Below are 12,357 nucleotides of genomic sequence, written 5' to 3'. Positions count from 1 at the left end.
CTGATAGGTGGAGAGTTGGCCATATAGGCGGAGCTCCTCGTTCCTGATCCGTATCAGATCCGTTGCAGCCCCGTTTTTAGAGATGTGGGTATGGAGGAAAAGAGAGAGGGTTGTGTTTTCTGACACTTGGTGAGTTCCCTGACACACCAGGGACTCATTCATGTATAAAAGACGTACAAAAATGCATTTTGCATGATAGGTCCCCTTTAAGTTCTTAATTAACATGCATATTAGCAGTATATTGGCTCTTTATTAGTCATTATAAAACACTTATTAATGCCTTATTCTAAAAGTAATAAGCCATTAGTTGAGAATTTTTCCTCAATAACCCTCTAATTCAGTGGTTCCCAAAGTGGAGGGCGCGCCACCCCTGGGGGGCGCAGAGGCATGACAGGGGGGGGCGCGTGAGAACAGGAGGAAAAATGGTTATTAAAAAATAATTATTGATTAGAAAATAATATGATACAGTACTATTACGTCTGGGTCTCTGTGTTTCATTAAAGCTTGGCTCTGTGTGTGTGTGGAACGAGCCATTTTGTGTGTGTGCGTGCGCGAGCGAGAGAGCGCACTGGTACCGGAGATCGTAGTTGTTAGCTTCTGGTGCTAGCGAGCTACGCTAACAGATATAAAGAGTCTTTTCAACAACAAGGTGGAGGAGAGTCCTCTCCTGTCAGACTGAGAGGCTAAGTGAACTAAAGGACCATCTGAGTGTTTAGATAGTTAACTTTACTCTAAGTTATCTCAGTGGGTCTCAAACGTTTTGGTCACCATTAATGTAAACAATTATTTCCGAGGCACACGTCTATATGATCATTATAGTTATACAAAAATAAGAGAATAAATGAAAAACAGGTTTGAAATATTATTATGACAGTAAAAAAAGAATAAAGTTTAAAAGGGTGATCTGTACAATATTCATAAAGAAAAAGTAAATCTGTTTACAGGTCTGTTTCATATAGGGATGTGTCCATAGATCTCTTAATTTTGCTCTCAAAGTGCACCAGATTGATGCTTTTAACTTCAATATTTAAAAATAAATCTTCCCGCGGGAGCATGCCCCCGGACCCCCCTATGTGAGGTCCACACACCACCTATAAAAATAGCACTTTACCCCTGCTTACACCTATATGCCTCGAGCCTTCATTGTAACTGTCACACTGTGTATTTGTGTGGGGAATGTTGCAGTAGAAAATTCCATAGCGACCGGTACATTAATGGGAAACTATAGGTTACTTACGTAACCCCAGGACTCAGAGTAACATGTAGTGAGATGTCTCACTATGGGATGCACCTCATCGCAGAGAAAACAGAAGCATCAATCTCATTACGCCAATCCTGATTGGCTGGTGATCTTGACGTCAGCGTCAGGGAATCCACCCCCTATAAGTAGCTTGCGCTACGTCGCATGCGTCATTCAAAATAAGCACCTCTTCTCGCTTCACCATAGCAAGGAGGGCCATCTGGTGAGACATCTCACTACATGTTACTCTGAGCCTGGGGTTACGTAAGTAACCTATAGTTCTCATTCATAACACTCCGTTCGATGTCTCACTATGGGATATTGTAGCTCCCGTATTGCCAGACGAGCTTATCTCGAAATTCACCAAACCAACCAGAACTTAACAGGTAGAGCTCTGACTCAACAAGGTGCCCAGCACTGCTCGGGCCACACTAGGAGCAGAGACGTCTAGCCTGTAAAAGCGGACAAAAGTGAGCGGCGAGGACCAGCTCGCTGCTGCACAAATGTCTTGGATGGAAACACCCTTGAACAAAGCCCAGGATGTAGCCAGACCACGAGTCGAATGAGCACGCAGACCCGAAGGTGCCTGCAAACCCTGACTCGTATAGGCCAAAGCAATTGCCTCCACAATCCAGTGGGAGAGCCGTTGCTTAGTAACGGGCTTGCCCTTCTGAGGGTTAGCCCAGGACACAAAGAGTTGGTCATTATGACGAAACTCTTTTGATCTGTCCATATATGTGTGTAAAGCCCGGACTGGACACAATAGATCCTGCTGCTGCTCCCCGGAGGAACACAGCGGCAGAGGAAATGCCTCAATGTCAATTGGGGTACATAAACCAACCACCTTAGGTATAAAGGCAGGGTTGGGCTTCAACAACACTCTCGTTTGCCCTGGGGCGAACTGAGTGCATGAAGGATGTACAGATAGCGCATGAATGTCACTGACTCGCTTGGCGGATGCCAGAGCCAGTAACCGCACTGTCTTCAGTGACAGGTGTTTCATGTCAGCTTCTTCCAGGGGTTCAAATGGAGGTCGAGTGAGCCCATCTAAAACCACTGCGAAGTCCCATAAGGGCACCAGTGACCTGAAAACAGGGAGGAGCCTGCGAGCCCCTTTCATAAAACGGCAGACCAAAGGATGTTGGCTAGCCGTCTTTCCCTCAAAGCCCACATGGCATGCAGCAATAGCAGCCAGGTACACTTTGATCGTAGAGAAAGCTCTGTGTTTATCAATCAAGTCCTGTAGAAATGATAAAATCACCCCGACAGGACATTGAAAAGAGATGTGTCCTTTTTGAAGGCACCACTCCTCAAACACCCTCCACTTACAGTCATAGAGAGACCTGGTGGAGGAAGCTCTCGCACTCTGAATAATGTTTATCACCTTCTGAGGGAGTCCCACTGTATTCAGATTGTACCACTCACGGGCCAGGCCCATAGTGCCAAGCGCTCTGGGTGTGGGTGAAAGATCGCCCCCCCCGCCTGAGACAGTATGTCCCTGCGTAGTGGGAGCTGCTACGGCTGCCCGCACAGCAGCTGATATATCTCCGCCAGCCAGTACATTGCGGGCCAGTGCGGAGCTATCAGGATAAGTGTGTGGCGTTGTTCCCTCACTCTGGCCAGAGTTGGGGGTATCAGAGCCAGGGGTGGGAACGCGTATAGAAGGCCCGGAGGCCAAACGCGCGTGAGCGCGTCCACGCCTAACGGTGCGTTTAAATCGTGCATTGAAAAGAACAGCTGACATTGAGCATTTTCTTTTGATGCGAACAGATCTACCGCGGCTCTGCCGTAACGCACCCACAGCTGACTCACAATCTTTGGATGTAGAGTCCAGTCTGCATATAGTGGTGCACCTCTGGACAGTAGATCCGCCCCGAGGTTCATCACTCCTGGTACGTGCGTCGCTTTCAGAGAGAGGAGACGTCTGCCGCTCCATAAGATCAGTTTGCGTGCCAGCATGTGTAACTGGAGAGAACGCAAACCCCCTTGGCGGTTTATATACGATATTGTGGTCGTGTTGTCTGTCCTCACGAGGATATGATGTCCTCTGAGAAAAGGCAGAAAGCGTTTTAGGGTGAGGAACACCGCTAAAAGCTCCAGGTAATTTATGTGCGCCCGCTGGAGGTCTCTACTCCAGAGACCCCTCACCGGACGACCTTCGTAAATACCTCCCCAGCCTGTCAGACATGTGTCCGTGGTGACCACCTTCCGTGAAAGGACAGCACCCATAGGCAGGGTTGGTAGGGTTACTTTGTAAATGTAATCAGTTACTGATTACTGATTACATGGCTCTGAAAGTAATCCGAATACAGTTACAGTTACGTGTCTTAAAAAAGTAACGTAATTAGATTACTTTTAGATTACTTTCTTTTTCCATCACAGATGGGTATGTTTTGGTGAACAGGAGACACAAAAAGCAAAAGGAAACTGAACGTGTTTTTACCGTTTTAATGGCGTATCAAGAGCACACTGAAACATCACATCTGAAACGATGTAACAACATAATACACTTTTTGGGGATGCAGCTTGTGAGGAGTGAAGGACACGGCTTAGAACGGGCGTGTCGCCTTCTGTCCTGTCAGTGTTGGCAGGACATGAATTAAAATGTCGAACTCGGACTTCATTTTAAGGACATTTCGGCCAGGGGTGTAGAGCTATATTTGTTTAAGCACCGGATCGGCAAAACAGGAGAGTGTGTGCACCAGTCTGCCTTGATCTATGAATTCATGTCCGTGACACTCACAGTATCTGCTGCCCACAGCTGTTTTATAGAAGGAAAACCTCCTTCACTTCATGACATCTCTGCAGCGCCAGGAGGCAGCGGGAGGGTTAACTCAGCCTCTGAGAAGACAAGCGCGCCGCGCACCGCCTTTCACGCACCGCCTTTCACGCACCGCCTTTCACGCACCGCCTTTCACGCACCGCCTTCACTGTGTATACCTTCAGAAATAATCATTAGTAAGGCTAAAGAGCGACCGCAGGCTGATGTGCTTAACCACACACACCTATACACACACACACGCGCGATTTAAACGCAGACTTTTGTTCCTCCATGTTCCGTTGTTATTGTTTCACTGAGCGAGCGGACCCACGATTTTTTTTCAAACGCTTTTTTGGTCCATCTGCGGCGGCTCTGATGATTCGAATCGGCTGTACCTACTAGCAGAAGAGTAGCCGGCGAGTGCCCGTCGACTGAAAGTTAGCTTTGGGTTCAGTCTGTGGACTGTTAAGCTAGCCCGGCTACCATCGAGATGTGCTCTGAAGCGAGAAGAGGTGTTTGAATGACGCATGCGACGTAGCGCAAGCTACTTATAGGGGGTGGATTCCCTGACGCTGACGTCAAGATCACCAGCCAATCAGGATTGGCGTAATGAGATTGATGCTTCTGTTTGCTCCGCGATGAGTGATCCCATAGTGAGACATTGAACGGAGTGTTATGAATGAGAACCCTAAATGTTTGAGCACCCTCTATGAAACGTCAAGCTTCCCCACAGCACCCCACTGAGCCTGACTATTTGTGTTGGGGGGGCCCGACTTATTTTTTTCTGTAAGTGTAATCCTTACACTGTAACGATTAGTAACATGTATTGTGTTTATGTGATGACATTTGGAGATGTTTAAACACAATGAGAAAATGCGTTAGCATCCGCGCTAGCATCCCCGCTAGCATTAGCATACACGGTCGCGTTAGCATACATGCTAGCGTTAGTCATACTAGCCTGTATACATGCTTATTGCACAGCTAGCATTAGCTATATTTACCTTGTTTACACTTAGCGGTCCTATGTGTTAATCTGTGTATGTTACACTTGCATGTATGAGATCATTAAGTGTCTTGTAACTTCTTTTTGTATAGTTTCACTCCGTCTGAATGTCAGTGGACTGCAAATAAGTCAATAAAGGAGCATGGCTGCTCATTGCCTGGCTCTCAAAAGAGTTTGGCTGGCTGTTTAATCTATGTTCACACTAGGGCTGCACGATATTGGAAAAAACTGACATTGCGATTTCCCCCCCCCTGCGATATATATTGCGATATGAAAACATACAGGAATTGAAGAAAAGACCGGGTTTTTTCCCCCCCCGCAAACCATCCTTTCTTGAACTTTAATGCTATACAATTGGTATTTTTTTAACTATATCTAACCGGATGAAGGATTTTAGTCACGGACGTCTGGATCTTAAGTTATCAGAGCAACAAGCTGAGCTAGCTCGGTTAGCAGCGCTGAACTGCCCTGGACAAACACATGAAACTACTTTATTCAGTGTTTTTACCTTTAATCACCGGGTCCGTTTGCTTTGGAGATTTGAGTGACATACAGAGCCTGCATGTCACTCACTCAAGTACCCCTGACATGAGAGCCGCGCAAGTTTTCCTTTTGTAGCAAGCAGCAAAATAATTGTAACATGAGGTGTTTGAGTTAATTTGCCTACTTAATATCGAAAGTCCTAAAACATTTTTTTTTAAATCGCACGTCCACGCGATGCGCATATCGCGATTATTGTCACGACACGGTATATCGTGCAGCCCTAGTTCACACTGAGACAGTACAACACATAGAGAGAACAGTACACCTAGTGTGTAAGTACATACAAGCAGGTCACAAAGTATGACCACAACTACATAAAATCTGTTAAAAATCAGTTTTATTAAAAAGTACAGACTGCATATGTTCTCAGCCTTGGTGAAACTTGACAGGTTTTGTTATGTGTCTGAACCTCTCTTTATTGGTTCATTAATAAAACAGATATTTCAACGTGTACCTACTTTGTTCATGTACTGTTGAGGTTAATTTCAGTAGTTGTGTGCTATAATGTATTTACAAAGTGTGAAGAGGTGGCAACTTTAGAATAGGGAACCTGTTCAGGTCAATTAGAGTCAAATTACTAGCTTATTGGTTATGAACAAGACTTCACTTTAAAATAGGGAACATATTCTTAGATATAAATACCTAATTTTGAGTTATTTAGACTTAATTAACACTTATAGTTGCATGTCTTGTTACATGAGAATAGATCATATTTGTTAAGTGTTATTATGGGAGAATTACTATTCTTGTGGTACTACTGCCTTATTAGGCCCATATTGAGCAGCGCATATTAAGACCAAAACTCATGTACAACAAATTCCTTACTTGCAATAAATAAGCACTAATTAGAGGGTTATTGAGGAAAAACTCTCAACAAATGGCCTTTTACTTGTAGAATACGGTCATGTAGAATAAGGCATTAATACGTGTTTTATAATGACTAATAAAGAGCCAATATACTGCTAATATGCATGTTAATTAACAACTAGTTGATGGTGAATTTGTGTACCTTAATATAAAGTGTTACCCAATTTTTACTCCATCAGCTGTGCAATTTAGTATTATAAGTTATATCATACTTTTACTGAATCATAGCGTCCACATCATCAGATCCAGTTTTCTCCATTGATGTAGTTCTAGGTGCAAACTTTCTATGATTCTTAGCATCACCTCTCAAGGTCTATTTAGTCCAGAAACTCCAGAACAAGCGAGCAAGTGGACCTTGAGTTGATATTATTTTGTTAGTTGCTGTTTTTAAAAGGAACACTTCCTTCACAAAATGACTATTTGTGAATCAGTTACCCCTTGTTACCTTGCATTCTCAAAGAAAACTTCTCTTGCATTTAATCTCCCAAAAATCATATTATTTATTTGATAAGAAATATTAAGATTATAATGACACTTTTGATGATAAAGTTGCCAATATGCTATCTTTGTTTAGCCACATTTTGAGTGCCTACATAAAAAATACTTTAAAGAAATGGATTTCAAAACGTATAATGTCTTCACGAGTACTGAAACATTTCAAATGATACGCAGTCATAAACACAGACACCTGCACCCTCCCGCTCTGTTTCTCTGCCCCAGTTTAGTTCAGTCGACACAGCGAACCTCCACACTTCATTAAGCATAGAGTAATTGTGTGTGTTGAGTGTCTAAGCACCTTAAAAACACACCTCTGGTGTCAAACACCGAGCGCAGCATGGCAGAAGACAGCCATTAAACAGCTATTACCTATAACTACGTACAACTGGTGCTCTTCAGGAATGCACAATGTCTTCATTATGTTCAAACAATAAAAGTTCAAGACTGTCATAAATATAATTGCGTCGTAAAACTATTGTCAACCACTTTAACTTTATTGTTTCCACATTGACAACTGGATAACTCCTACAAAACATCATATTTTTACTTTGGGAAATCCTAAAATCAATCGTGTCTATCCTCAAAGATGACGAATGGGATGTCAAAGTATCATTAAGTCATGTTTGACTTGTTCCTGTATGTGCTGAGGCAAACTGTTTCAGAGTTGTTTTAAAATATAGATTTACTCAAGGTCGACTTAGTGTCTTTCTCTGGAAATTCTCTTCGGCATGAGATATGAAGTGTCTCCTTGTTTCCGATCGGTGGTCGTTACACCTATGAATGTAATATTATTTAACAAGATGGCCAGTAACACCTTATAATTTGCTGTCTCCATTTGCATTTGAAAATCAGTTCTTTGTCTCAGATATCATTTGCAAAGTGTGCCTAAAACCTGCTGTGTTGGAATAATTAATCAGAGATGACACATATGTCTCTGATCACAGACACATTGTTGTGTTTCTGCTTGAATCCTCCAAGATAGCATTAATGAATTATTTCTATGTATTTATTTCAAAGTGGTTTTCTTTGTTGGTCCGCGTGAAAGGAAATGCTAATACTTGATTAGCCTTTTTATGGTGTTCTCTATGATATGCGTGCATATTTACGACATCTAGATTAGGTTTCTAAAGGCTTTCATGTTGCGTTTTCATTGGACAATAACTTGTGCAAATGAAAAGATGAGATCTGCTTCACCAACCAACAGTTTTCATTATGGACTTCAAGGAAACCAGAATAAAATATTAACTAATGCATTGACTTTCCATTTTCTGTGGCTGCTTGGGACTAGTACATTTGGCTTGCCGATGTTGGGACAACAGCACACCAGAAGAAAAGTTCCCACATTCACAAATGATTAATAGATCCTCTGAAGCAGCAGAGCATACTGTCCAGCATACCAATAGATTTGGGAATAACAATAAAACAGAGAAAACACGCAATTTGCTGCCAGTTCTGCACCTTTTAATGCCAGAACCACCACACCTCAGTGCCCTGATTTAGTAATTTATTTAAGGGCTCAAACCAACCTTGACCTACTGTATATCTCTGCTGTGCACTCAAGAGTTGTGTTATTTCCAACTTTAAATCTCACTGGAGGATTTATTTGTGCTTGTTATTGATTGTTATGTATTTCTGCTGCTGTGCTGTTTGCTTGCCACATAGAGCTTACCAAAGTGCAGAACCATAACAATTTGCCGAAGTATGATAATACCAAAAAAAGAAGATAACATTTGGCTTTGTGGCACATTGTCAAACACATGCAAAACAAAATACATCCAGCCGCAAATTTCATACTGCTGTCTTAACTGTCACAAATCAGACAGAACACAACTAGCGTGTTTCTGTCCAAAGGTACAAACAATTTTCCTCGTAACCAAATAAGTCCTAGTTGAAGGATTTTCTTTAACCTTTAGACAAAGCCAGGCTAGCTACTAGGGTTAGGGTTATGCTTTTCATGCTAAGCTAACAAGCTGCTGGCTGCATCTTCATATAAAACACAAAGATGTGAAACTTCTCATCCTAGATTGAAAGAAAGTCAATCAAATGTATTAATCAAAATGACAAATACCTATTTAAATGTAATGTGGACCACTATAACTTGTATTGAACAATTATATATTTAATGTCTAATTTTATCTAATTTTTTATCGCACAACAGAAAACAAACAATAGCCTGTAAATGCCATGTTAATTTGCCATTCATTGCGTCCACATGTATCCTTGAGTGTGTGTGTGTGTGTGTGTGTGTGTGTGTGTGTGTGTGTGGTGTGTGTGTGGTGTGTGTGTGTGTGTGTGTGTGTGTGTGTGTGTGTGTTGTGTGTGTGTGTGTGTGTGTGTGTTGTGGTGTGTGTGTTGTGTGTGTGTGTGTGTGTGTGTGTGTGTGTGGTGGTGTGTGTGTGTGTGTGTGGGTGTGTGTGTGTGTGTGTGTGTGTGTGTGTGTGTGTGTGTGTGTGTGTGTGTGTGTGTGTGTGTGTGTGTGTGTGTGTGTGTGTGTGTGTGTGTGTGTGTGTGTGTGTGTGTGTGTGTGTGTGTGTGTGTGTGTGTGTGTGTGTGTGTGTGTGTGTGTGTGTGTGTGTGTGTGTGTGTGTGTGTGTTCGTGTGTGTGTGTGTTCGTGTGTCTCAGTTATGCAGATTGCAGAGCTGACCATGGCTGGCACATTAATTATGGAGAGAGATATGTAGCGGCTGTTGTTGGGCACGATGGCACATTGATTGCCAGTAAAGAAGATTTATTTGTTCAACATGGGGACATCTGTCATAGCATGGGACAATGTTATCCCATCCTTCCCTCTTTCTGTTTCTCTTTCACCATTTCTCTAAGGCTGGCATGTCCTATTTGGAAGTTGACCAACAAACAGGGAGAAGAAGAGAGGCAGAGAGGACTGGCTGCTATATTAATCAGTTAAACTTGCTGTGTGGCCTGAGCAGCTTCCCTGCAGAGCAGATGTTTTGCGAAATTAGAAAAAAAGGTTGTCTTGCTCATTAAAAAATCATTTTCTTTGGACAGATGATGGCCTCATTCGCCGGAAAGCTGCACCTACCTCTGTGCTGATTAGGGAGCAGGAATTCTACCCTAAAATGCCTTACTCTACTTAAAAAAACAAATGATATAGTATGTTTAGGAGCAGAGCTTTGCTGTGTGGCGTCCCACCCACTTTAGGAAAGGGAGGCACGGGAGAACCAGAACCAGGACTGAGCCAGGCAGACTGTCTGACCCTGCTGCAGCAAAGTGACTGCTATTTTGGTCCACTCGGGTCTAATTCATCAGACAATGAATGTTCCTTGAAGTCATTCTAACAAGTTTCTGAAACTATTTTCTTTATTTTAAATCATTTTGAACTAGACACATTATATTACCAAAAGTTGTTTAACTTGTTTTAAATCCTATTGCCAAATCGAATGAGCTGGAGGATTTTACAAAACCCTGGATAACAGTTCATTTTTTATGAACTATGCTGATCTTGATAAACTACAAATAAGGTTGAAGAAATATCTAAGTTATGGCAAGTAATCCATGCTAACAGTTTAAGGAACTAAAACAGTAAAACCCAAGCAAAAATGGAGATTCATAACTTCCTGTACTGGCTCTTGGCATTGGGAGTAATTTGTTTGATTAAACTGGATTTCTTTGTGTTCTTTTAGATGGGGGCTCTTCTTTTTTTAATTAGGGGAAATCACCATGCCACCGTCGTGTTTGCTTGAATATCTTTGAAATGACAATGTCCCTATTACTGTTTACTGTATTTCCCCCTCACCATTCTTAAATGATCACATTGGTGGTGATTACAATTATTTCCTCCTTCTCCTCATCCTCCTCCATCTTTGTTCCTTTGCTCTCTCCGCCCTTTCTCTCCAAACTGAACCCTGTCCTGTCAGGCAGTGTCTGGTTGTTCGCCATGTGTTTCCTGTCTACTGCTCACCTGAGATTCCTCCTCTCTCCGGTCTGACTCCCTCATGGCACTTCCCTCCACGTTGCACTACTTTTTCCAGGCATTTTATGAAGAACACAACACATCTGCTGCTAATCCTCCACGGACACTGTACCACATGTGTGCGTGTGTCTGTATGCCGGGAAGACACCAATAGAAGTCTGTATGTGTGTGTGTGATTTGTGTGTATAATGACGACAGGTGGCCAGCTCCTGCAGCAATTAATTAACGCAGTGTTTATCTGAGATATTGTCTCCTGTGAAATAAGCGAGCCTTTCAAAAACACTTCAAATTTCTCTAAAATTAACTCTTACGCTGTTGAGAATAATCCACTTGAATGTTAATTACTCGTTTGACTCTTTATCATTCAGTGTATCCCACATTTATTTATTCACATGATTTTTTAATGATCTTTTTAAATGCTCTTTGGCTCCTGTGGTAACTAATTGACATGCTGAGGTTATCTTGCACACACACACACACACACACACACACACACACACACACACACACACACACACACACACACACACACACACACACACACACACACACACACACACACACACACACACACACACACACTAAGTTGAATAACTTACAAGGACTGAATAGCCCTTGTACATTTTAGGCCTCCACTTTGATACTTTGGAGTTTTGTCAATGTCCTATTCAATCTGTATGCTTTTAACTTTCATCGTCCTCTGTTTTAATGTCTTGTCATTTTTTATTTGATTATGTCTTCACCATTTTCTGTCTTTCTGCTCTCTTCTTCTACACCCCATTAAGTAGCGAGGACACAGAGATGAAGTAAGTGTCTCTCACATGCTACACACCTTAATGGCCTTTGATTAGAGGCCATCACATTTACTCATGCATCTCTGTCACACTGCCTCTGCCTGTGTTTATGTGTGTTTGTGTGCGTATGTATCTATTCTCTGTGTCCTCCGTCTCCATCGACACCTTGTTAACAGATATTGATTTTAGCTAATGTACCAGCCATTGCCTGCCCTTCACTTCACTGCTGTAGACAATAGTCACTGTCAGAATGAGAGCACTCAACTATTTAGCACCCACTCTCTGGAACGAGGCAAAACAACAGCTTAGGTCTAGAAAGCTAAATATAGTCCCAGAGGCCAGACAGGACTTTATTTACCAGAATATGTTGAAAACTATCACTGCGTTTACTGTGTGTGACGCTTCTTGTTCTCATCTTTCTTTCAGTGACATCGGCCACGCGGAGTCCTACACCAAACTGTGCTGTAAGGGCTTCTGCATAGATATCCTGAAGAAACTGTCCCGTACCATCAAGTTCTCATATGACCTCTACTTAGTCACCAATGGAAAACATGGCAAGCTGGTCCGTGGTACTTGGAACGGCATGATTGGGGAGGTAAGACTGAGGGCTGAGCTATTTAAGGAAGATTAAATCCCTGAATGCAGCAGCTGGTGCAGCTGGGTTGAGTCGCTTAGTGTTCATCTACAAGGTGCTTTAAAATGTTCATCCACAGATCCAA

General features: G+C 42.5%; 1 protein-coding gene across 7 annotated transcripts in view; it reads left to right on the top strand.

Moving 5' to 3' along the window:
• The window catches only part of LOC117465048 (glutamate receptor ionotropic, NMDA 2C-like), a 93,537-nt gene that overhangs the window by 63,715 nt on the left and 17,465 nt on the right, over positions 1-12,357 (top strand). For 6 of the 7 annotated variants that reach the window (XM_034107906.1, XM_071206778.1, XM_034107902.1 and 3 more), the window contains 2 exons: positions 11,630-11,650; positions 12,065-12,233. In XM_034107906.1, coding sequence (XP_033963797.1) covers positions 11,630-11,650; positions 12,065-12,233 — 190 coding nt within the window. The remainder of the gene's footprint in view (positions 1-11,629; positions 11,651-12,064; positions 12,234-12,357) is intronic. The other variant, XM_034107905.1, reaches the window with a different exon arrangement.

This window comes from Pseudochaenichthys georgianus, chromosome 19, assembly GCF_902827115.2.
Source record: "Pseudochaenichthys georgianus chromosome 19, fPseGeo1.2, whole genome shotgun sequence".
Lineage (NCBI taxonomy): Eukaryota > Metazoa > Chordata > Actinopteri > Perciformes > Channichthyidae > Pseudochaenichthys > Pseudochaenichthys georgianus.
The sequence above is the reverse complement of the archived record's forward strand: the minus strand, read 5'-3'. Positions and strand labels throughout refer to the sequence as shown.